The sequence below is a fragment of the Oncorhynchus mykiss genome, chromosome 13 (assembly GCF_057628025.1).
Source record: "Oncorhynchus mykiss isolate SJ-2025 chromosome 13, ASM5762802v1, whole genome shotgun sequence".
Taxonomy (NCBI): domain Eukaryota; kingdom Metazoa; phylum Chordata; class Actinopteri; order Salmoniformes; family Salmonidae; genus Oncorhynchus; species Oncorhynchus mykiss.
This window is the reverse complement of record NC_143034.1, coordinates 34,028,619-34,055,362: the sequence shown is the minus strand read 5'-3', so window position 1 is coordinate 34,055,362 and position 26,744 is coordinate 34,028,619. Positions and strand designations below refer to the sequence as shown.

Sequence of the window (26,744 nt, the reverse complement as noted above, 5' to 3'; positions counted from 1 at the left end):
GTTTCTCGCAATATTCTTTCAAATGTGATATATGGAAGTTACACATTTCTTGTACGAAGACTTAACTCTATTAGTTCTTTTTTTTTTTTTAGTCGACGGAGGACCCCAGAAGAGGCAAGGCCCCTATCAAGGAAATCACGGACAAGTTCATAGACCTGGTCAGCAAGCGAAACGGCAACAGCACTATCACCACAGCCGTCATCGAGGTCCGCGTCCAGAGGAGGCAGAGCCACAACCCCAATGGTGAGCGCACAGGCAGCCATTTTTTTTCTGCAAGGACCTTCACTAGTAGTGGGATGGTTTTATGTACCTAGGTTTGAAAGTTCAAATGTTTTAATTGGAAGAGGGAGTAGATCATATTTCTGCTGCTGTCAACTTCCTGCTTAAACTATAGTTTTCGATATCGGAGTCTCCCTCCTTTGTTCTAGTCTTCGATAACTAACGCCTTCCCTCCCTTTCTCCTTCCAGCAGACTACCTGGTCCCCCTGCTGGTGACCGTAGTCATCGTCATCTGGCTCCTGGCTGTGGTCTCTGCTTTTATCTGGTGCCTCAAGCGGCGCCGAAAGCCCAGCACCCACACGGGTGTCAACACCCAGTCGTCGTCCCCAGCGACGACAGCCGAAGACACCAACAACGCAGTCAACAACGTGCGCGAGCAGCTCAACCAGATCAAGAACCCCATCGATAAACACGGTCTGACCAACGGCCTACCCCCAGTTAAAGAACACCCCAACCACCACCACTATCACTATGAGGACAAGAACTCTCTTATCAACGCCAAAATTAGAACAAACAACTCCGACGTGGGTAGCCACCATTCGGATGACGAGGAGTCTGAGAAGAGGTTTCAGAAGGCTAGGTTCCCAAGGCATACGCCATATACGTTAGTGGACCGGGAGGAGCGGAGCCCACAGCCGCTCCGCACGGCCGGCAAACACCCCAACTGGATTAACAAACAGGACAACAGAGACTTAGAGTCGGCGCAGAGCTTAAACCGAATGGAATTCATTGTATAGCGCACAGCTTGGCGACCTTGGCCCGACCACTTCAACTGGTTTCTCATCGTTGGAAGGTCAGCTGAGGGGCGCTCCAAAGTTGTTGATGCTGTTGTCATATTTTTGAATCAAAAAGTTGTGATTTACCCTTCACAAAGAAGACAAATTTCCATGTGTTTAATTTATGTTTCGACAAGCTGGCTCACACTGGCAATAACGGTTGGCTGTGGTTTGGCTGGATTTCCGGGTGCTGCGTTTGCGTTTTTTTTTTAAAAACAGTTAACTTCGAGGCGGCACTTCTGTAAATGGAAATTTCGATGTACGTGTAAGAACATCTCTACGTTGTTCGATAAGCTGCTGTCGAAGGCTTTTTACAGGCTTTTACCCGCTAGTCATACGAAGTGTACAATTTAATATTAATGTGGGTTTAGCCTCTAACTGGTTTTGTATTTGTACGCGCTTCCGCAGCACCATACCACAGCAACTATCAAAACATTATTATTTATTTTTGTTTGGGGCAGGTTGAGTCTGTCAGCAGTTGCTGCCGATATGAAGAATTTGTGTCAATGTAGAATGATGTATAGATCTGTAAATATTTTTTTTATTAATCATTGTGTATATTTGATTTATTAACTTAATAATCAAGAGCCTTAATATCATTCCTTTTATTTATATGTATTTAGATTTGAAGGTTTGACAGCTTTGTAAGCTTACAACTTCCTTATTTTTGAAAATATTGTTTCAATATATACAGACATTGACAATTTGTTTGTTTTGGCTCTGTACTACAGTAATTAGGATTTTAAATTATACAATGACTGAGGTTAAAGTGCAGACGGTCAACTTAACTTTGAGGGTATTTTCATCCATATCGTGTGAATTTTTTTTTTTTTTTTTTTAAATGAACTTTTTCTACATGGTCTACCCATTTCAAGGAACCAAAAGCATTTGGACAAATTCACTGATGTGTGTTTAAGTTTAGTATTTAGTCCCATATTCCTGGCATGCAATGACTACATCAAGCTTGTGACTCTACAAACTTGTTGGATGCAGTTTCTGTTTGTTGTTTCAGATTATTTTCTGCCCAATTGAATGGTAAATAATGTCCCATGTGTATGGCGCTTGCAACGCCAGGGTTGTGGTTTTGATTCCCACAGGAGGGGAGGGGGGGGGGGGTAGTGTAGTATGAACCAGTACAAAATGTATGCACTCACTACTGTAAGTCGCTCTGATTTAAGAGCGTCTGCTAAATTAACTAAATATTAATGTCATTTGAGTCACTAATTGTAAATATGAATAGAATATTTCTGAACACTTCTACATTAATGTGGATGCTACCATGATTACATATAATTGTGAATGATGAGTGAGAAAGTTGGAAGCACACAGATTATACCAAGAACATGCTAACCTCTCACCCTTACCAATAACGTGAGCAAAGCATATTTTGTGGTGTGATATGCCTCAACTTTCTCACACATAATTATTCCTGTTTTTCTGTAATCATGGTAGCATCCACATGAATCAATTAAAATACCCACAAATTAAAGCTGACAGTCTTCACTTTAACCTCAGTCATTGAATCATTTCAAATCCAAAGTGCTGGAGTACAGAACCAAAACAACAATGTTTCACTGTCCAAATACTTTTGAACCTCACTTTGTTTCATAAATGCCAAAAGTGTTCTTGAAATAATAGTTTATTTTTGAACAATTAGATGGCCATTTTTTGTCCACACAAAAAAAAAATGTTTTTGTACAATGTCTGTTTGAAACCATTTCTATGGTATATTTGCCAGGACTATTTTGTAAGTTCTTAAATGGAAATGGAATGGCAGGGGAAAGGATAAAATAACATGGAGGGCCATTTGAAACAACGCAATGTGGCAGACACATTGCTTGCCAATTAAATACTTTTAAGGGATTATTTTTTTTTTTTTTTTTGTAGCCTGATGTTTGAATGTACAGCATAACAAGTGTCAAGAACAGGAAAAAATGTCCTTAGATCCTTTGTATAAAAAAAAATACTTTCGGTGTATGTGATTACTTTGCATATATGGTAATGAACTCTAATAAATGGTGGAATTCGTTTTGCATGACCCGATGCCCCAGGTGGGTGGAGATTTCACTTAAGGACCAATGGAATGGTCTTCAATGAGCAAATTCGGGTCACCGGGCCATGCAAAACTAACTCGACCATTGAGATACTTGAAGCGAGGAGATCCAATAAGAACACTGTAAAACTGTCATGTGACACATAGCCTTTCTGGATTGGACGGAGACCACAAGGCTGTAAACATTTTTATTTATTTTTTGTTTGCCCTGAAAATCATGATCTAAGAAAGTATGTGTACATTTCACTTTAGTGTGTTAAGAACTTGAGAATTAAAGTATTTTTGGGGGGAGGTTGTTCCTGGCAAGTCTTTGTTTTGTTTTGGAAAGTAATATTTATTAAAATATTTTGTACAAAAACAGCTTAGTCTTTGTTTTCCATTGCTTTCTGGGGCAAATGGTCTGCCTGGTGGCGTAAGTTGGCGGGTGTAGACTAGACGACATGGCGGATTTGCCGCATTTTTGCTGTTGAGTGTTGAACAATGACGAGCCTTTGAGCCTCGACTATCCCTGTCCTCTCTCACACATGCACTAACAGTCTCGGCAGAAACGTGAGAGAGTTTAAAAGGCCTGTACACCTCCCTAACATGCGTGGGAACAAGCCTGTCTTTCACCTAAATAAACAGAATGAGACACTTGCAAATGCATTTATAGAGGAATTGTTCCAAATGGAAAAAACAAGCAATATTTTTCCTCCCGTTTGACTTGACCCTGACTTTGAGATATTTCATTTATATTCAACTTGATTTCTCCCTACTTATTATGCTGGGTTTGAAAAAACGGGAAAGGAGCATTTGTGTGTTTTAGGCACAAAGGGGTGTGGTATATTGCCAATATACCACGGCTGAGGGCTGTTCATATGAGCAACGCGGAGTGCCTGGATACAGCCATTGGCCATATACCAAAAACCCCCGAGGTGCCTTTATTACTATTATAAAAATGTTTTGTCATACCCGTGGTATACGGTTTCATATACCACGGCTGTCAGCCAATCGGCATTCAGGGCTCGAACCACCAAGTTTATTGCAATTATACAAATTACACAAACTTTGTCATTGGGAGGAGAAGGATAGCCTACTTCTCATGTAAAACGGAGTCTGATAAGTAGTGAAAGTCTTCATGATCTAGTGATTATTTGAGGTATAATCAGAGGATGTGGGAGTTTAGTCGTCTTTTTGGGATTGCGGCCTCGCCTCCCCTGTTTTTATTATTTTGGGATGCAAAAATTCAGAGATCATCGTTCCCAACTCTCAAGCTATGTCCCAAATGGCACCATATTCCTTATTTAGTGCACTCAAGTTTTTATTGCCTCGGTCTACTTAAGTAGTGTGCTTTATAGGGAACAAGGTACCGTTTTGGACACACTCCACCACTGTGGTCTCTCAGCTGACTCCTGGCCAACGAATAGCCAACCAATTCCTCTCTTCTTGGTTTCTCAGCAAAATATGCTTTTATTTCCCCAGTCTCACTTTAAGGGAGATGAGGTTTGTGGGTGGTTAGGTGTGTATGTGTGTCTTTGTTTATGCATAGCACTCTGTGCACTTTCCGCGAGGCCGGAAGAAAGCGGATGTTTCCAGATTTCAAAGCTAGTATTTTCAATCTATGTGGGGACTCCGCTCAGGTGTCTCTTTATGCTTGCTACATTAGGTTACACCGGGGGAGGCGAACTCAATATACTTTTGAAAGAAATCAAAAAATCAAATCGAAACTGTGTATAAATGATGGACCTATATTCATACAGTTTTTTTTTTTGTCTATGTCCAGCTTGCTAAAAATCACCAAAATGAAAGCTAGACAGTCAGGTATAATAGAAAGTAAATATGGATCGATTTCGACTAGGAAATATAACCCTCCGGACCTCACTGAAGAATGCGTCCCCCGGGGCAAAATTAGACACCCTGCATTTCCCAAGGTAAAGTAGGTTTTGTATCAGCCTATTTAAAAGTCGACAACTATTTTCATTCCTCTCTGATTACCATGAAGGATCTTTCACGGACAAATGTGTTATATATATATATATATATATATATGTAAAATGTATTGACTGGGGTCAAAGTGCAATTGCTATAAGGGCCCTTGAATCAAATTTTATTTGTTGCATGCGCCGAATACAACAGATGTAGACCTTAACGTGAAATGCTTACTTACAAGTCCTTAACCAACAATACAGTTAAGGAAAATAAGAGTTTAGTTTTTTTTTATTAAATAAGAATTTATAAAAAATAAGAGCAAAAATAACAATAATGAGGCTATATACAGGGGGTACCACTGATTCAATGTGCGGGGCCACAGGTTAATTGAGGTAATATGTACATGTAGGTTGGGGTAAAGTGATTATGCATAGATAATAGATAAACAGCGTGTAGCAGCAGCGTAAAAAAAGTTTGAGGGGCGTAGGTGTTCCTTTTGTCCATGTGGGAATGGGCAGTGTTGAGTGCAATAGAGATTGTGTAATCTGTAGATCTGTATGGGCGGTATGCAAATTTGGGTGGGTCTAAGGTTTATGGGATTGATGGTGTTGATGTGAGCCATGACCAGCCTTTCAAAGCCCTTCATAGCTACAGACGTGAGTCTGTAGTAATTTAGGCAGGTTACCTTGGTATTCTTGAGCACAGGGACTATGGTGGTCTGCTTGAAACATGTTGGTATTACAGACTCGGCCAAGGAGAGGTTGAAAATGTCAGTGGAGACACTTGCCTGTTGATCAGCACATGCTCGGAGTACAAGTCCTGGTAATCCGTCTGGCCCTGTAGCCTTGTGAATGTTGACCTGTTTAAAGGACTTACTCACATTGACTATGGCGAGCATGATCACACAGTCGTCCTGAACAGCTGGTGCTCTCACGCATGCTTCAGTGTTGCTTTCCTCTAAGCGCGTATAGAAGTAATTTAGCTTGTCTGGTTGTCATTGGGCAGCTCTCTGCTGGGCTTCCCTTTGTCCATAGTAGTTTGCAAGCCCTGCCACATCCGACAAGTGTTGGAGCCAGTGTAATAGGATTCAATCTTAGGCCTGTATTTACACTTTGCCTGTTTTATGGTTTGTCCGAGGACATAGCAGGATTTCTTATAAGCATCCGGGTTAGAGTCCCGCTCCTTAAAAGTGGCAGCTCTACCTTTTAGCTCAGTGAGGATGTTGTCTGTAATCCATGGTTTCTGGTTGGGGCATGTACGGTCAATGTGGGGGACAACGTCATTAATGCACCTATTGATGAGCCGGCAACTGATGTGGTATACTCCTCCATGCCATCGGATGCATCCCGGAACCTATTCCAGTCTGTGCTAGCAAAACAGTCCTTTAGCTTAGCATCTGCGTCATCTGACCACTTCCGTATTGAGCAAGTCACTGGTACTTCCTGCTTTGGTTTTAGACCCCATCATAGCACTGAGACTGCACTTGTGTAGGTGGTAAATTACCTTTTAATGGCATCAGACCGAGGCTCTGCATCTGTCCTCGTGCTCCTAGATCTTAGTGATGCTTTTGATACCATCGATCACCACATTCTTTTGGAGAGATTGGAAACCCAAATTGGTCTACACGGACAAGTTCTGGCCTGGTTTAGATCTTTTCTGTCAGAAAGACATCGGTTTGTCTCTGTGGATGGTTTGTCCTCTGACAAATCAACTGTACATTTTGGTGTTCCTCAAGGTTCCGTTTTAGGACCACTATTGTTTTCACTATATATTTTATCTCTTGGTGATGTCAATCGAAAACATAATGTTAACTTTCACTGCTTTGTGGATGACACACAGCTGTACATTTCAATGAAACATGGTGAAGCCCCAAAATTGGCCTCGCTGGAAGCCTGTGTTTCAGACATAAGGAAGTGGATGGCTGTAAACGTAATACTTTTAAACTCGGACAAAACAGAGATGCTTGTTCTAGGTCCCAAGAAACAAAGAGATCTTCTGTTGAATCTGACAATTAATCTTGATGGTTGTACAGTCGTCTCAAATGAAACTGTAAAGGACTTCGCCGTTACTCTGGACACTGATCTCTCTTTTGGCGAACATATCAAGACTGTTTCAAGGACAGCTTTTTTCCATCTACGTAATATTGCAAAAATCAGAAACTTTCTGTCCAAAAATGACGCAGAAAGATTAATCCATGATTTTGACACTTCTAGGTTAGACTACTGCAATGCTCTACTTTCCAGCTACCCAGATAAGGCACTAAATACATTTCAGTTAGTGCTAAACACATCTTGACTAGAACCCCAAAATGTGATCATATTATTCCAGTGCTAGCGTCTCTACACTGGCTTCCTGTTAAGGCAAGGACTGATTAAGGTTTTACTACTAACCTACAAAGCATTACATTGACTTGCTCCTACCTATCTTTCCGATTTGGTCCTGCCGTCCATACCTACACGTTCGCTACGGTCACAAGACGCAGGCCTCCTAACTGTCCCTAGAATTTCCAAGCAAACAGCTGGAGGCAGGAATGGTCTGCCTACCCATGTGAGAGATGCAGACTTGGTCTCAACCTTTAAGTCTTTATTGAAGACTCATCTCTTCAGTAGGTCCTATGATTGAGTCTAGTCTGGCCCAGGAATGTGAAGGTGAACGGAAAGGCACTGGAGCAACGAACCGCCCTTGCTGTTTCTGCCTGGCCGGTTCCCCTCTCTCCACTGGGATTCTCTGCCTCAAACCCTATTAATCAAATCAAATCAAATTTATTTATATAGCCCTTCTTACATCAGCTGATATCTCAAAGTGCTGTACAGAAACCCAGCCTAAAACCCCAAACAGCAAGCAATGCAGGCGTAGAAGCACGGTGGCTAGGAAAAACTCCCTAGAAAGGCCAAAACCCAGGAAGAAACCTAGAGAGGAACCAGGCTATGTGGGGTGGCCAGTCCTCTTCTGGCTGTGCCGGGTGGAGATTATAACAGAACATGGCCAAGATGTTCAAATGTTCATAAATGACCAGCATGGTCGAATAATAATAAGGCAGAACAGTTGAAACTGGAGCAGCAGCACAGCCAGGTGGACTGGGGACAGCAAGGAGTCATCATGTCAGGTAGTCCTGGGGCATGGTCCTAGGGCTCAGGTCCTCCGAGAGAGAGAAAGAGAGAAGGAGAGAATTAGAGAACGCACACTTAGGACACCGAATAGGACAGGAGAAGTACTCCAGATATAACAAACTGACCCTAGCCCCCCGACACAACTACTGACACAACTACTGACACAACTACTGCAGCATAAATACTGGAGGCTGAGACAGGAGGGGTCAGGAGACACTGTGGCCCACTCCGAGACACCCCCGGACAGGGCCAAACAGGAAGGATATAACCCCACCCACTTTGCCAAAGCACAGCCCCCACACCACTAGAGGGATATCTCCAACCACCAACTTACCATCCTGAGACAAGGCTGAGTATAGCCCACAAAGACCTCCGCCACGGCACAACCCAAGGGGGGGGGGGGGGGGGGTGGGATGACCACATCAGTGACTCAACCCACTCAGGTGACGCACCCCCTCCAGGGATGGCATGAGAGAGCCCCAGTAAAGCCAGTGACTCAGCCCCTGTAATAGGGTTAGAGGCAGAGAATCCCAGTGGAAAGAGGGGAACCGGCCAGGCAGAGACAGCAAGGGCGGTTCGTTGCTCCAGGGCCTTTCCGTTCACCCTCCCACTCCTGGGCCAGACTACACTCAATCATATGACCCACTGAAGAGATGAGTCTTCAGTAGAGACTTAAAGGTTGAGACCGAGTTTGCGTCTCTGACATGGGTAGGCAGACCGTTCCATAAAAATTGAGCTCTATAGGAGAAAGCCCTGCCTCCAGCTGTTTGCTTAGAAATTCTAGGGACAATTAGGAGGCCTGCGTCTTGTGACCGTAGCGTACGTGTAGGTATGTACGGCAGGACCAAATCAGAGAGATAGGTAGGAGCAAGCCCATGTAATGCTTTGTAGGTTAGCAGTAAAACCTTGAAATCAGCCCTTGCTTTGACAGGAAGCCAGTGTAGAGAGGCTAGCACTGGAGTAATATGATCACATTTTTTGGTTCTAGTCAGGATTCTAGCAGCCGTATTTAGCACTAACTGAAGTTTATTTAGTGCTTTATCCGGGTAGCCGGAAAGTAGAGCATTGAAGTAGTCTAACCTAGAAGTGACAAAAGCATGGATTAATTTTTCTGCATCATTTTTGGACAGAAAGTTTCTGATTTTTGCAATGTTACGTAGATGGAAAAAAGCTGTCCTTGAAATGGTCTTGATATGTTCTTCAAAAGAGAGATCAGGGTCCAGAGTAACGCCGAGGTCCTGAACCATTAATCAAATGGCCACCGGAGTATTACATTGACAAACCCCCCATTTGTTTTGTACACTGCTGTTACTCGCTGTTTATTTTTTTATTTTAAAAATGTATTTTACGTTTATTTAACCAGGTAGGCTGGGTTGAGAACAAGTTCTCATTTGCAACTGCGACCTGGCCAAGATAACGGATAGCAATTTGACACATACAACAACACAGAGTTACACGTAATAAACAAAACATACAGTCAGTAATACAGTAGAACAAAAGAAAACAAAAAGTCTATATACAGTGAGTGCAAATGAGGTAAGTTAAGAAAATAAATAGGCCATGGTGGCGAAGTAATTACAATAAAGCAATTAAACACTGGAATGGTAGATCGGCAGAAGTTGAGATACTGGGGTGCAAAGGAGCAAAATAAATAAATAAATACCAGTATGGGGATGAGGTAGGTAGATACAGTGCCTTGCGAAAGTATTCGGCCCCCTTGAACTTTGCAACCTTTTGACACATTTCAGGCTTCAAACATAAAGATATAAAACTGTATTTTTTTGTGAAGAATCAACAACAAGTGGGACACAATCATGAAGTGGAACGACATTTATTGGATATTTCAAACTTTTTTAACAAATCAAAAACTGAAAAATTGGGCGTGCAAAATTATTCAGCCCCCTTAGGGGGCCGAATACTTTCGCACTGTAGATGGGCTGTTTACAGATGGGCTATATACAGGTGCAGTGATGAGGGAGATGTGAGTCTCCAGCTTCAGAGTTTTTTTGCAATTCGTTCCAGTCATGGGCAGCAGAGAACTGGAAGGAAAGACGACCAAAGGAGGAATTGGCTTTGGGGGTGACCAGTGAGATATACCTGCTGGAGCGTGTGCTACGAGTGGGTGCTGCTATGGTGACCAGTGAGCTGAGATAAGGCGGGGCTTTACCTAGCAGAGACTTGTAGATAACCTGTAGCCAGTGGGTTTGGCGACGAGTATGAAGCGAGGGCCAACCAACGAGAGTGTACAGGTCGCAATGGTGGGTAGTGTATGGGGCTTTGGTGACAAAACGGATGGCACTGTGATAGACTGCATCCAGTTTGTTGAGTAGAGTGTTGGAGGCTATTTTATAGATGACATCACCGAAGTCGAGGATCGGTAGGATGGTCAGTTTTACGAGGGTATGTTTGGCAGCATGAGTGAAGGATGCTTTGTTGTGATATAGGAAGCCAAATCTAGATTTAATTTTGGATTGGAGATGCTTAATGTGAGTCTGGAAGGAGAGTTTAGTCTAACCAGACACCCAGGTATTTGTAGTTGTCCACATATTCTAAGTCTCTGTCAATCAGCCGTCCAGAGTAGTGATGCTGGAGTTGGAGGCCACGGAAGGAGAGTTGTATGGCACTGAAGCTCGTCTGGAGGTTAGTTAACACAGTGTCCAAGGAGGGGCCAGAAGTATACAGAATGGTATCGTCTGCGTAGAGGTGGATCAGAGAATCACCTGCAGCAAGAGCAACATCATTGATGTATACAGAAAAGAGTCGGCCCGAGAATTGAACCCTGTGGCACACCCATAGAGACTGTCAGAGGTCCGGACAACAGGCCCTCCGATTTGACACACTGAACTCTATCAGAGAAGTAGTTGGTGAACGAGGCGAGAAACCAAGGCTGTCGAGTCTGCCAATAAGAATGTTGTGATTGACAGTCGAAAGCCTTGGCCAGGTCGATGAATATGGCTGCACAGTAATGTCCCTTATTGATGGCGGTTAATGATGTCGTTTAGAACCTTGAGCGTGGCTGAGGTGCACCCATGACCAGCTCTGAAACCAGATTGCATAGCGGAGAAGGTATGGTGGGATTCGAAATGGTCAGTAATCTGTTTGTAACTTGGCTTTTGAAGACCTTAGAAAGACAGGTTAGGATATATATTCTGTAGCTGTTTGGGTCTAGAGTGTCACCCCCTTTGAAGAGGGGGATGACCGCGGCAGCTTTCCAATCTTTGGGAATCTCAGACGATGCGAAAGAGAGGTTGAACAGGCTAGTAATAGGGGTTGCAACAATTTCGGCAGATAATTGAAGGGGTCCAGATTTTGCAGCTCTTTCAGAACATCAGCTATCTGGATTTGGGTAAAGGGGAAATGGTGGGGTTTTTGGCGGGTTGCTGTGGAGGGTGCCGGGCAGTTGACCGAGGCAGGGGTAGCCATGTAGAAAGCATGGCCAGCCGTAGAGAAATGCTTATTGAAATTCTCAATTATAGTAGATTTATCGGTGGTGACAGTGTTTCCTAGCCTCAGAGCAGTGGGCAGCTGGGAGGAGGTGCTCTTATTCTCCATGGACTTTACAGTGTCCCAGAACTTTTTTGAGTTAGTACTACAGGATGCAAATTTCTGTTTGAAAAAGTTTGCCTTACCTTTTCTAACTGCCTGTGTATATTTGTTCCTAACTTCCCTGAAAAGTTGCATATCACGGGGGCTATTCGATGCTAATGCAGAACGCCACAGGATTTTTTTGTGCCGGTCAAGTGCAGACAGGTCTGGAGTGAACCAAGGACTATATCTATTCCTAGTTTTTCATTTTTTGAGAGGGGCATGCTTATTTAAGATGGTGAGGAAGGCACTTTTAAAGAATAGCCAGGCATCATCTACTGACGGGATGAGGTCAATGTCATTCCAGGATACCCCGGCCAGGTCGATTAGAAAGGCCTGCTCGCAGAAGTGTTTCAGGGAGCGTTTGACAGTGATGAGGGGTGGTCGTTTGGTCGCAGACCCATTATGGATGCAGACAATGAGGCAGTGATCGCTGAGATCTTGATTGAAAACAGCAGAGGTGTATTTGTAGGGCGAATTAGTTAGGATGACATCTATGAGGGTGTCCGTGTTTACTGATTTGGGGTTGTACCTGGTAGGTTCATTGATAATTTGTGTGAGATTGAGGGCATCGAGCTTAGTTTGTAGGATGGCCGGGGTGTTAAGCATGTCCCAGTTTAGGTCACCTAGTAGCACGAGCTCAGAAGATAGATGGGGGGCAATCAATTCACATATGGCATCGAGGGCACAGCTGGGGGCAGAGGGAAGTCTATAGCAAGCGGCAACAGTGACTTGTTTCTGTAAAGGTGAATTTTTAGAAGTAGAAGCTCAAATTGTTTGGGTACAGACTTAGATAGTAATACAGAACTCTGCAGGCTATCTTTGCAGTAGATTGCATCACCACCCCCTTTGGCAATTCTATCTTGGCGGAAAACGTTAAAGTTAGCAATGGAGATTTCAGGGTTTTTGATGGTTTTCCTAAGCCAGGATTCAGACACGGCTAAGACATCTGGGTTGGCAGAGTTTGCTAAAGCAGTGAGTAAAACAAACTTAGGGAGTAGGCTTCTAATGTAAACATGCATGAAACCAAGGCTTTTACGTTTACAGAAGTCAACAAATGAGAGCACCTGGGGGGTGGGAGTGGAGCTAGGCACTGCAGGACCTGGATTAACCTCCACATCACCAGAGGAACAGAGGAGAAGTAGGATAAGGGTACGGCTAAAGACTATACGAACTGCTCCCGGGTGGCGCAGTGGTTAAGGGCGCTGTTCTCCAGCGCCAGCTGTGCCATCAGAGTCCCTGGGTTCGCGCCCAGGCTCTGTCGTAACCGGCCGCGACCGGGAGGTCCGTGGGGCGACGCACAATTGGCTTAGCGTCGTCCGGGTTAGGGAGGGCTTGGTCGGTAGGGATGTCCTTGTCTCATCGCGCACCAGCGACTCCTGTGGCGGGCCGGGCGCAGTGCGCGCTAGCCAAGGTTACCGGGTGCACGGTGTAGCCTCCGACACATTGGTGCGGCTGGCTTCCGGGTTGGATGCACGCTGTGTTAAGAAGCAGTGCGGCTGGTTGGGTTGTGTATCGGAGGACGCATGACATTCAACCTTCGTCTCTCCCGAGCCAGTAAGGGAGTTGTAGCGATGAGACAAGATACAACACGAAATTGGGGAGAAAAAGGGGTAAAAATTCAACAACAAAAAAATAAAAAATAAATAAAAAGACTATACGAACTGGCCGTCTAGCACGTTCAGAACAGAGAGTAAAAGGGCACGATAGCATAGATTCAAGGCATAGTGTACAGACAAAGGTAAGGTAGGATGTGAGTACATTGGAGGTAAACCTAGACATTGAGTAATGAAGAGAGAGATATAGTCTCTAGAGATGTTTAAACCAGGTGATGTCATCGCATATGTAGGAGGTGGAACAACATGGTTGGTTAAGGCATATTGGAGCAGGGCTAGAGGCTCTACAGTGAAATAAGACAGTAATCACTAACCAGGACAGTAATGGACAAGGCATATTGATATTAGAGAGAGGCATGCGTAGCCAGGTGAACATATGGGTCATATGACATATGAGTGGTTGGGCTGGCTGGGGACACGGTGATTCAGACAGTTAGCAGGCTAACAAGCTAACAGTTAGTAGGCTGGGGCTAAACAAGCTAGCAGCTAGTAGATCGGGACAAGCTAGCAGTTAGCAGGCCGGGTTAGCAAGCAAGCAGTTTGCATGGGCTAGCAGTTACAGACCGCGCAGGTAAGCTAGCAGGTAGCAGGCCGGGGCCGGCAGCTAGCAGTTAATAGACCGGGGCAAGCTAGCAGTTAGCAGGCCGTGTTAGCAAGCAGTTAGCAGGGGCTGGCAGTTAGCAGACCGGGCAGGCAAGCTAGCAGTTACCAGACCGGGTTAGCAAGCAAGCAGATAGCAGGGGCTAGAAAGTTAGCCTTTGGGGGACGTCGCGATGGGGGTAAGTCTGTTTTTGCCACTTCGTGCGGTGACGTCGAAGAGCGGTTAGCTAGTTGTGAAGATCCAGATGAAAATGTTCAGTTTGCGGTAGGGAATCCGGGGATAAAAATAACAGGTCCGTTATCCTCTGGTTAGAGTCACGTTGTTCGAACTGACGAGAACTTTCCGAGCTGAAGGTTAGCTGATGACCGCTGGCAATGGTTTGCTGACTGATAGCTGGTAGTTAGCTGGCTAGCTTCAGCATTTCACAGTAAGGTCTATACTTGTTGTATTCAGTGCATGTGACAAATAAAGTTGGATTTAATTTAATTAGATTATATTGGCCATATACCACATCCCCTCGGGTCTTATTGCTTAAATAAACATATTTTCATGTGGTGAATTAGACCATTTTAATATGATTCAGTTGTATGATTCAGATTATAAAACCTGTTCTAAAAGTTTCATTTTCTGCTGGATGTGAAATCAAAGGACATTTAGAAAAAAACTATAAAATAATATGTCTTCACCATAGAAAGTATTACAGCTAAATCAACAGAAAGAAGGGGAAAATACATCAGGCAGTCATGGCTCATAAGGTCTCTTTCAAGTGAAAATGGGATCTTTGGTTACGGAGATGAGAATCTACACACGACATCAAAGCTACAGACTTCCGAGAAAATCTTAAATATTTGTTTTTAAAGTATTATACAGCTAGGGGGGCCAGTGACAATAAGGTCTATGCTCAGATTTACAGTATACAGAGTTTAGTCCTGGAGTTTCAAAGGAGAATCTCCACTGCTTTTTAGACCAGTATTTGTGTTTATCTGTTTCCAGGAAACCAGCAGATATTGCTATGAGCAAGATGCAAGACTTCGCTCCCACACGGTTACACACAGTATCTGCACATGTGCACGCACGGGTTCTCTTTACACTTTTACAATGTGGTGGCCACACGGGCAGTGGTGGAAAAAGTACTCAAGATAACTTCATAGAAAATGACTGAAGTAAAATATAAATAAATAAAATAGTAAAATACAGATACCCTCATAAAAACAACTTAAAGATGCACTCCCAAACTTTTGTATAATTTCAGCCAGTAGTTTTAAAAGTGGTGTTCACGAGCCAAAACTGGTCCCCGTTTTCTGTGTACTATGTCATCCAATTGTGTACCACATCATCCATTTCGTGATATGTTACGAATTTTGCAATTTGTATAATATCAAATGAATTTTCCCATACGTATGACATATCATATGAATTTTGCAATTAGTGTGATATGTTACAAATCCAATGTGTGAGAATTTGTTGTGATTAAGATCCCGGAGTGTATCTTTAAGTAGTACTTTAAAGTATTTTTACTTAAGTAATTTAGACCACGGGATAAAAACAGCAGAGAAGTTGAGCTTCGCGCTTTAACGCTCCTCCTAGTTGTTGTGGAAATTGACCAACTATACTGTTTACCTTCTGCATCTACGTCATATTTAAAGCTGACTCTACCTTTAAATGTGCTTGACACTTAGTCAGGAACTAACTATCTAAATGACTTAAATGTCTTATTTGTGATTCCTATAGCTTTCTATAGCTGTGTGAGGCCTGTTGTTGTTTGTCATTAATGTATTTGTGGAGTGCAATATCAGCAACACGTGGGATAATAACCCATTATTAGTGTCTCTGGCAACTACATACCTGCCATAGGTGGATAAGTTAAGTCTTGTCTTTGGTCATTGATTGAGTGTTTTTCTCTTAGATGTTAAGTCCCTTATTTGGGAGACTTTGAGAGTTTCTGGACCGGTTCCGACTGACATTTTGGCGCTCTGTGAATGTTGTAGGGTGCAGTGCCTTATAGTGCCAAAGAAGCCCCATGCCTCTGCTCTACACTCTCTCAGCGGAAATGACTTGAAGAGTCAGGTTTCAGACAAAGATTTGCATAGGGTGTGACGTGTCAAAGGAACTATTTCCCATGCCTGTGAAACTCACAGCTGTCCTGGGTACTATGGGAGAGTCCATCAGATGCATGCAGCAATAGTAGTTTAATCTCGCTGTGATATTCTCCGCCGGATTTAGAGCTCTCAACATGAAAAAATACAAAATAATTTTATAGAATTGGAACAACAGTCCTGCAAAAAAATTGATTGCAGAGTGCATCAAATATGATTTAGACCTTGTTCATGGAAAAGTGTTTATTTCTGTATTTCAAAGTTGCAAATTGCTAAAAATTGTCCAAAGTGTTCCTATAATCTAGTTTAAGTGGTTATTTCTGCATTTCAATGTTGCAACTTCCTGAAAATTGTCCACAGTGTGCATATCATCTCGAATATGCAGAACAATTTTGTTTTTCATCCAGAGTGCATCAAACATGATTTAGAGCTTGTTTATGGAAAAGTGTTTATTTCTGCATTTCAGCGTTGCAACTTGCTGAAAATTGTCCACAGTGTTCCAATCATCTTGTTTAAACAGTACTACAAAAAAAAAATATGCTTAGCGAGTGCTTCAAACGCGATTTAGACTTTGTTGATGGAAAAGTGTTTAGGTCTGTATTTCAACTCTGCAACTTACTAAAAATTGTCCACAGTGTTCCTATCATCTAGTTTAAAACAGTACTTCAAAAATGTTTACTTACAGAGTGCATCAAACACGATTTAGACCATGTTCATGGAAAAGTGTTTATTTCTGTATTTCAACGCTGCAACTTGCTAAAAATTGTCCACAGGTGTTCCTATCATCTAGTTTTAAACAGTACTTCAGAATGTTTTACTTACATAGTGCATCAAACATGTTTAGACCATGTTTATTGAAAAGTATTTATTTTGTACTTCACAGTAGGAAATTGCTGAAAATTGTCCACAGTGTTCCTATCAACTTGTTTAAACAGTCCTGCAAAAAAAATGCTTATACAGAGTGCATCAAACATGATTTAGATCTTTTTTATGGAAAACTATTTATTTCTGTATTTCAAGGTTGCAACTTGCTGAAAAAATGTCCACAGTGTTCCTATCATCTAGTTTAAACAGTACTGCAAAAATGTTTACTTACAGAGTGCATTAAACATGATTTAGACCTTGTTGGGGGTTGCATCATGCTATGGGTATGCTTGTCTTTGGCAAGGACTATGAAGTTTTTTTAGGATACAAATAAACGGAAGAGAGCTAAGCACAGGCAAGTTGCTTACGAGAGTAGTTACAGTTTTGACTTAAATCGTCTTGAAAATACAGTTGAACTTTACACACACTTAGGTTGGAGTCATCAAAACTCATTTTTCAACCACTCCACAAATGTCTTGTTAACAAATTATAGTTTTGGCAAGTCAGTTAGGACATCTACTTTGTAATTGTTCCAACAATTGTTTACAGACAGATTATTTCACTTATAACTCACTGTATCACAATTCCAGTGGGTCAGAAGTTTACACTAAGTTGACTGTGCCTTTAAACAGCTTGGAAAAGTCCAGAAAATTATGTCATGGCTTTAGTAGCTTCTGATAAGCTAATTTACATCATTTGAGTCAATTGGGGCGTACCTGTGGATGTATTTCAAGGCCTACCTTCAAACTCAGTGCTTTGCTTGACATCATGGGGAAATCTTAAGAAATCAGCCAAGACCTCAGACAAAAAATTGTAGTCTGGTCTGGTTCATCCTTGGGAGCAATTTCCAAACGCCTGAAGGTACCACGTTGTACAAACAATAGTACGCAAATATAAACACCATCATACCGCTCAGGAGGGAGACGCGTTCTGTCTCCTAGAGATGAACATACTTTGGTGCAAAAAGTGCAAATCAATCCCAGAACAGCAGCAAAGGACCTTGTGAAGATGCCGGAGGAAACAGGTACAAAAGTATCTATATCCACAGTAATACGAGTCCTATATCGACATAATCTGAAAGGCCGCTCAGCAAGGAAGAAGCCACTGCTCCAAAACAGCCATTAAAAAGCCAGAGTACGGTTTTCAACTGCACATGGGGACAAAGATTGTACTTTTTGGAGAAATATCTTCTGGTCTGATGAAACAAAAATAGAACTGTTTGGCCATAATGACCATTGTTATGTTTGGAGGAAAAAGGGGGATGCTTGCAAGCCGAAGAACACCATCCCAAACGTGAAGCACGTGGGTGGTAGCATCATGTTGTGGGGGTGCTTTGCTGCAGGAGGGACTGGTGCACTTCACAAAATAGACTGCAATCATGAGGGAGGAAAATTGTGGATATATTGAAGCAACATCTCAAGATCAAGGTATTGGAGTGGCCATCACAAAGCCCCAACCTCATCCTATTGAAAATTTGGGGCAGAACTGAAAAAGCATGTGTGAGCAAGGAGGCCTACAAACCAGCTCAGTCAGGAGGAATGGGCCAAAATTCACCCAACTTATTGTGGGAAGCTACCCAAAACGTTTGACTCAAGTTAAACAATTTAAAGGCAATGCTACCAAATACTAATTGAGTGTACTTCTGATGAAATAAATAAAGCTGAAATAAATCACTCTACTATTATTCTGACATTTCACATTCTTAAAATAAAGTGATCCTAATTTTTACTCTGATTAAATGTCAGGAATTATGAAAAACTGAGTTAAAATGTATTTGGTTAAGGCGTATGTAAACTTCCGACTTCAACTGTACATGGCAAGACTTGAAATTGACTGTCTAGTAATGATCAACAACCAACTTGACAGAGTTTGACATTTTAAAAAGTAATAATTGGGAACTATTGTACAATCCAGGTGTGCAAAGTTCTTAGAGACTTACCCAGAAATACTCACAGCTTTAGTCTCTGCCAAAGGTGATTCTAACATGTATTGAATCAGCGAGCTGAATACTTGCGCACTATTTGAATACTTACTTACTTACTTAACATTTAAAAACATTTTTGAATACTTATCTAATCAAGATATAATAGTATTTTATTTTCCATAATAAAAATAAAATGTTAGATTAACAGAGTACTTTGTGTAGACTGACAAAAAAATGACAATTACATCCATTTGAATCCCACTTTGTAAGAACAAAATGTGGAAAAGGTCAAAGGGTACGAAGACTTTCTGAAGGCACTGTATGACAGAAGACAAGCTGCTTGTAGCTAATTATAGACAAGTTGACGAACAAATAGCCTATCAAAATGTTGGAAATTATAAGAAACAAAGGCCTAGTGGCGGTAAAAAAAAAATATCCTGCACCCCGTCAAAACATTTTTCCAGCATCTCTACAGTGCATTTTCTGTGTTTGTGGGTTAGGGTGCGGTGTGGGCCTCAGATTTTCACATATAGTAGGGCAGTTGCAGATGGGTTATTAGGAATTTTGGGCTGTTGTTGGGTTAACAAAAATATGACCAGCACTTCACAATAAGGTCCTCTGTATTGAAGTTATAGACTAGGGCATTTGAACTTTGAATGTGTATTTAGTTACATTGATTGCACAGAGCAGACAGAGTAGACTTAAAGTACTCATTAGATTACAGCAAGGTTCAACATTTTCAAGCAGACGAGCTCCACTTTCCAAAACCATAGATAGCACACAAACTATAATGTTTAATAGCATTTTAATGACATCGCACATTATTATATATAAAAAAGAGAGAGAGAGAGAAAGAGCGAGAGAGAGAGAGAAAGAGCGAGCGAGAGAGAGAGATCTACAGGTGCAGTTTCATACATCAGAAATCCGGGTCAATATTCCATATGCCCAAAGACCCAGGCATTGCAAAGCATTTCATTCCTATTACATAATTTCTGATTGTGCAGTAAGATGTTTTTTTTCTCAATACAATAGATACAGTGACAAAGAAATGCACACTATGTATCAAAAAACAGGATAACATAGCAAAAATTATAATGTGCAGTGCTAGAGCCAACAAGCAAGCAACCTTTTTTTGCAGTAAATGCTGAATTTCCACATTTCCATTTAACATCAATGCTTTAAAGTGTTTGTTATATATACTTATTTTATAATCTGTAACCAACTATTATTATTTGGAAACATATATTATGATGCAACTCAAGAGGGACAAAGGTAAACAAAGGAGAAAAAAAAATTACCGGTCCATGATACAGTGCCTTGCGAAAGTGTTCGGCCCCCTTGAACTTTGCGACCTTTTGCCACATTTCAGGCTTCAAACATAAAGATATAAAACTGTATTTCTTTGTGAAGAATCAACAACAAGTGGGACACAATCATGAAGTGGAACGACATTTACTGGATATTTCAAACTTTTTTAACAAATCAAAAACTGAAAAATTGGGCGTGCAAAATTATTCAGCCCCTTTACTTTCAGTGCAGCAAACTCTCTCCAGAAGTTCAGTGAGGATCTCTGAACGATCCAATGTTGACCTAAATGACTAATGATGATAAATACAATACACCTGTGTGTAATCAAGTCTCCGTATAAATGCACTTGCACTGTGATAGTCTCAGAGGTCCGTTAAAAGCGCAGAGAGCATCATGAAGAACAAGGAACACACCAGGCAGGTCCGAGATACTGTTGTGAAGAAGTTTAAAGCCGGATTTGGATACAAAAATATTTCCCAAGCTTTAAACATCCCAAGGAGCACTGTGCAAGCGATAATATTGAAATGGAAGGAGTATCAGACCACTGCAAATCTACCAAGACCTGGCCGTCCCTCTAAACTTTCAGCTCATACAAGGAGAAGACTGATCAGAGATGCAGCCAAGAGGCCCATGATCACTCTGAATGAACTGCAGAGATCTACAGCTGAGGTGGGAGACTCTGTCTATAGGACAACAATCAGTCGTATATTGCACAAATCTGGCCTTTATGGAAGCGTGGCAAGAAGAAAGACATTTCTTAAAGATATCCATAAAGTGTCATTTAAAGTTTGCCACAAGCCACCTGGGAGACACACCAAACATGTGGAAGAAGGTGCTCTGGTCAGATGAAACCAAAATTTAACTTTTTGGCAACAATGCAAAACGTTATGTTTGGCGTAAAAGCAACACAGCTGAACACACCATCCCCACTGTCAAACATGGTGGTGGCAGCATCATGGTTTGGGCCTGCTTTTCTTCAGCAGGGACAGCGAAGATGGTTAAAATTGATGGGAAGATGGATGGAGCCAAATACAGGACCATTCTGGAAGAAAACCTGATGGAGTCTGCAAAAGACCTGAGACTGGGACGGAGATTTGTCTTCCAACAAGACAATGATCCAAAACATAAAGCAAAATCTACAATGGAATGGTTAAAAAATAAACATATCCAGGTGTTAGAATGGCCAAGTCAAAGTCCAGACCTGAATCCAATCGAGAATCTGTGGAAAGAACTGAAAACTGCTGTTCACAAATGCTCTCCATCCAACCTCACTGAGCTCGAGCTGTTTTGCAAGGAGGAATGGGAAAAAATGTCAGTCTCTCGATGTGCAAAACTGATAGAGACATACCCCAAGCGACTTACAGCTGTAATCGCAGCAAAAGGTGGCGCTACAAAGTATTAACTTAAGGGGGCTGAATAATTTTGCACGCCCAATTTTTCAGTTTTTGATTTGTTAAAAAAGTTTGAAATATCCAATAAATGTCGTTCCACTTCATGATTGTGTCCCACTTGTTGTTGATTCTTCACAAAAAAATACAGTTTTATATCTTTATGTTTGAAGCCTGAAATGTGGCAAAAGGTCGCAAAGTTCAAGGGGGCCGAATACTTTCGCAAGGCACTGTATATGTAAAACATTACTCGATGAGGGAATAATTTAAAGATATTCATCTTGTTTCAATTAAAGGTGTATTGTTAGGCTTATCTTGACCAAAAAAAGAAATGCGCTTATTCATAATGCTGGCTAGCTATGCCCTTGTGGAGCCTGATATTTTCTCGAGGTTGTTTGTTTTCAAGTAAGAATCATAGTAAATTATGTTGAAAAGTTTAATTAAATTCTTTATTCAATATGTGTATGTCCAGTCACAAAAAGGAATTATTTTGAAGTAATGTTGTCTCCCTTTTCAACAGAAAAAAAATGTAGGCCTGCCTCTTGAAGACACCCTCACAAAATTGAGGAAATGTTTAAATACTCAGACCCATTTTAACAAAACACAATGACAAAAAGCACAAAAACACACAAAACACATTTTTTTACAAGTAAATAATTAAAGGTAAAAAAAAATTAAATGGTCCTCATGATATTACCAAATCTATTTCATGATGGAACCTGCCAGATACACCTTGACACTAACAAACAAAGTTCAAATGTTTCATTTACATTTGTATTTCAAGTCTCATCAACAGTTTTACCCAATTCCAGGAACATTAAACACAGCATGTGGTGTAGTTGAGCAGGAATATCATTGTGGCTGGACAGACAAAAATTAAAAAGAAGTAAAGTAAAAACAATGCTGCACTAAAAGAAAAGAGAATGTCTTCATTGCTGAGAAACTTTATAGTTTTTTCTTGCCAAAGAGGCTGAATCGCTTCTCCTTGTCCTTTTCCTTGTCTTTCTCCCGCTTGCCCGGGCTGGATTCGGTGGTGAGGGTGACAGTGACGGGCAGGGTCTGGGCTCGGCTCGACGCCGGAGTGCTCTGGTTGCTGGGCGTAATCGATACCTTGTCAGGTGTCCCCGCGTTCAGAATGGCCTGGATCCATGTGCTCATCTCCTCCTGTAAGGGGTCATTGAAAGGTCAGTTTCCTAAGCACTTTTTTAGCTAATGTTGTGCTTTCTCTGTCTCAAAAAGAGAATGGCAATTGTAAAGATATATGTTTATAAGTGAATGAAATTTGCCAAAGAAGTACTTTGGCAAAGAAGTACTGAGTCTGGGTCGTCATGACATATAAAGTGCCACATTAGCTAGGGAATTTTGGGGAAACTCACCCTAGAAGAATAGGTGCATGCAAGGTAGTGGAGGCCAGTTTAACAACTAGCCCAATAATTAGGTTGGGTAGTCAAGAACAGGGCCTCTATACAAAAGTTGTTGTTCATTTGTTTTACAGTATACCCACTGTTTTGTTTTGGCCTACCGAAACAATATTTAACACAATTACACAAAATGGTAAACAAAGGAAGCCGACTTACCTCTTCTTTGGCTTGGAAGAGATACTCATTTCCATCAGCAACTCTGAGAAGAAAAAAAAAAATTTTTTTTTTGGTAACTTAATAAACATATATACACTGCTTAAAAAAATAAAGGGAACAATAAAATAACACATCCTAGATCGGAATGAATGAAATATTCTTAATAAATACTTTTTTCTTTACATAGTTGAATGTGCTGACAACAAAATCACACAAAAATTATCAATGGAAATCAAATTTATCAACCCATGGAGGTCTGGATTTGGAGTCACACTCAAAATTAAAGTGGAAAACCACACTACAGGCTGATCCAACTTTGATGTAATGTCCTTAAAACAAGTCAAAATGAGGCTCAGTAGTGTGTGTGGCCTCCACGTGCCTGTATGACCTCCCTACAACGCCTGGGCATGCTCCTGATGAGGTGGCGGATGGTCTCCTGAGGGATCTCCTCCCAGACCTGGACTAAAGCATCCGCCAACTCCTGGACAGTCTGTGGTGCAACACACAGTGGATGGTGGATGGAGCGAGACATGATGTCCCAGATGTGCTCAATTGGATTCAAGTCTGGGGAACGGGCGGTCCCCAATGCATCAATGTCTTCCTCTTGCAGGAACTGCTGACACACTCCAGCCACATGAGGTCTAGCATCGTCTTGCATTAAGAGGAACCCAGGGCCAACCGCATCAGCATATGGTCTCACAAGGGGTCTGAGGATCTCATCTCGGTACCTAATGGCAGTCAGGCTACCTCTGGTGAGCACATGGAGGGCTGTGCGGCCCCCCAAAGAAATGCCACCCCACACCATGACTGACCCACCGCCAAACCGGTCATGCTGGAGGATGTTGCAGGCAGCAGAACGTTCTCCACAGCGTCTCCAGACTCTGTCATGTCTGTCACATGTGCTCAGTGTGAACCTGCTTTCATCTGTAAAGAGCACAGGACGCCAGTGGCGAATTTGCCAATCTTGGTGTTCTCTGGCAAATGCCAAACGTCCTGCACGGTGTTGGGCTGTAAGCACAACCCCCACCTGTGGAAGTTGGGCCCTCATACCACCCTCATGGAGTCTGTTTCTGACCGTTTGAGCAGACACATGCACATTTGTGGCCTGCTGGAGGTCATTTTGCAGGGCTCTGGCAGTGCTCCTCCTGCTCCTGCTTGCACAAAGGTGGAGGTAGTGGTCTTGCTGCTGGGTTGTTGCCCTCCTACGGCCTCCTCCACGTCTCCTGATGTACTGGCCTGTCTCCTGGTAGCGCCTCCATGCTCTGGACACTACGCTGACAGACACAGCAAACCTTCTTGCCACAGCTCGCATTGATGTGCCATCCTGGATGAGATGCACTACCTGAGCTACTTGTGTGGGTTGTAGACTCCGTCTCATGCTACCACTAGAGTGAAAGCACCGCCAGCATTCAAAAGTGACCAAAACATCAGCCAGGAAGCATAGGAACTGAGAAGTGGTCTGTGGTCACCACCTGCAGAACCACTCCTTATTTGGGGTGTCTTTCCAATTGGCTATAATTTCCACCTGTTGTCTATTCCATTTGCACAACAGCATGTGAAATTTATTGTCAATCAGTGTTGCATCCTAAGTAGACAGTTTGATTTCACAGAAGTGTGATTGACTTGGAGTTACATTGTGTTGTTTAAGTGTTCCCTTTATTTTTTTGAGCAGTGTATTTCAGACTCAAAAGAGATTCGGATAGCAACATTTGCAAAAAAAAACATTCTGAAATGGCAGTCATTAAACTGAACTGGTTCTAACAAAATGAATTAGAACATTAAGAAATCTGATTTAGACCGAAGCAGATAGCGTAAAGAAGTGCAACTGAGAGGATCCACTTCTGGGGTGATTCCATGAGAAGAAACATGAACACCACTCAAATTTTTTACCTGAGTTTGAAGACATGCTTCTTTTTTTTGTAGTCCATGGCCACATCACACACAGCCCCGATTAGACTGATCGGAATCGCATTATGGTAGGGGATGCCTTGACCAGCACCCTTGTTGTCTTTGTAGAAGCCCATTTCCTGATTGTTGATAACGCAGTACACGTTATGCCATGATCTGAAAAAGAGAGCTTTGTGAGCCTGGGAAAAAAGTCATTGTGAGCCTGGGATGTATTGTACAACACAAGTTACCTTCCTTAAAATAATCTATTTACATAAAAAATAAACTGTATAATTAAATGACTTCTTCCAAACAATGCTATTTGGATTCTCTCTTTTGATACAGTTCACCATACCTGCTTGAGGCCTTCTTGTTGTGTCCCTCCCATTCATGCTTGCGATGCAGGAAGCCCTCCAGCTGAGCCACAGGCGAATCGTGGTTCTGGGTCGGCAACGTGGAGGACAGGCTGCCCTTGACCCGCCGGTCGGCTGTGGGTGAGGGAATGGGGCTCGGGTCCTTTGAGTTCTGCTCCGCCACTCCATTCATGATCTCAACTCTATCCAAGCCGTTCTGTGTGTGTGTGAGAGAGAGAGAGCCCAATCATTTCCCCAATCATGCCTTAAAACTAGAGTATGCAACGCTAATAGCTCTTTTGGTTTCTGAATTGTATTTGGACAAAGAATGTTGTGATTGAGTCAACCAGGTATGCGCCCAGGTAGGACGCCAGGTAGCGCCCCTGGAGGGGGTGGGGGTACTGTTACACCTTGGTCTGTTTCTCTTGTCTCCACCTCCCCTCTAGGTGTCACCCATCTTCCCCATTATCCCCAGTGTACTTATACCTGTGTTTGTATGTTGCCAGTTTGTTCTGTTCGTCAAGCCTACCAGTGTTTTTCCTCTTGCTCCTGTCTTTTTCTAGTTCCTGTTTGCTAGTTTCCCCGGTTTTGACCATTCTGCCTGCCCTGACCCTGACTGCCATTCTGTACCTTGTCACACCACCCTGGATTACTGACCTCTGCCTGCCCTTGACCTGTCGTTTTGCTTGCCCCATGTACTAGTAATAAACATTTGTTACTTTGACACTGTCTGCGTCTGGGTCTTCTCCTGAAATGTAATAAAATGCCCGAGTTACATGCATGGAAGTGTATTTGAGTTTTAAAATACATACCACGTGTATTTCCTAATACATTCCAATAATCAACTATTTGTCTTAAAAATAACATTTAAAATTATGAATATTTACTTTGGAATGTCTTTAAAAGTAATTAAATTACCCTAAATAGTATTTGAACCCTGGTCTGCACTGTATCACCATACCAATGATTTGTATTTGTATTTATTATGGATCCCCATTATCTCTTCCTGGGGTCCAGCAAAATGAAGGCAGTTATACAATTTTAAAAACATTACAATACATTCACAGATTTCACAACACACTGTCTGCCCTCAGGCCCCTACTCCACCACTACCACATATCAACAGTACAAAATCCATGTGTTCGTGTGTGTATAGTGTGTATGTTATCGTGTGTATGCATGTGTCTCTGTACATGTTTGTGTTGCTTCACAGTCCCCGCAGTTCCATAAGGTGTATTTTTATCTGTTTCTTCAAATCAAATTTTACTGCTTGCATCAGTTACTTGATGTGGAATAGAGTTCCATGTAGTCATGGCTCTATTTAGTACTGTGCACCTCCCATAGTCTGTTCTGGACTTGGGGACTGTGAAGAGACCGCTTGTGGCATGCCTTGTGGGGTATGCATGGGTGTCCGAGCTG

General features: G+C 42.2%; 2 protein-coding genes and 1 long non-coding RNA gene across 10 annotated transcripts in view; 2 read left to right on the top strand and 1 right to left on the bottom strand.

The window, feature by feature from the left end:
* Window positions 1-3,466, top strand: part of LOC110486059 (protein jagged-1b) — a 44,048-nt gene extending 40,582 nt beyond the window's left edge. For 4 of the 6 annotated variants that reach the window (XM_090196060.1, XM_090196061.1, XM_036942364.2 and 1 more), the window contains exons 25-26: window positions 93-243; window positions 469-3,466. In XM_090196060.1, coding sequence (XP_090052186.1) covers window positions 93-243; window positions 469-1,016 — 699 coding nt within the window. In that variant the 3' untranslated portion in view covers window positions 1,017-3,466. The remainder of the gene's footprint in view (window positions 1-92; window positions 244-468) is intronic. The other 2 variants (XM_090196062.1, XM_036942366.2) reach the window with 1 other exon arrangement.
* Window positions 3,467-19,598: 16,132 nt separating this feature from the next.
* LOC110486056 (spectrin beta chain, non-erythrocytic 1) overlaps window positions 19,599-26,744 on the bottom strand; it is a 107,905-nt gene continuing 100,759 nt past the window's right edge. For all 3 annotated transcript variants that reach the window (XM_036942361.2, XM_090196059.1, XM_036942362.2), the window contains 4 exons: window positions 25,328-25,542; window positions 24,976-25,149; window positions 23,086-23,128; window positions 19,599-22,672 (listed from right to left, as the gene is read on the bottom strand). In XM_036942361.2, coding sequence (XP_036798256.2) covers window positions 22,454-22,672; window positions 23,086-23,128; window positions 24,976-25,149; window positions 25,328-25,542 — 651 coding nt within the window. In that variant the 3' untranslated portion in view covers window positions 19,599-22,453. The remainder of the gene's footprint in view (window positions 22,673-23,085; window positions 23,129-24,975; window positions 25,150-25,327; window positions 25,543-26,744) is intronic.
* LOC149978836 (uncharacterized) lies at window positions 22,568-26,049 on the top strand. The gene is made up of 2 exons (XR_016485846.1): window positions 22,568-22,692; window positions 25,318-26,049. It is a non-coding gene; the product is annotated as an uncharacterized LOC149978836 (long non-coding RNA).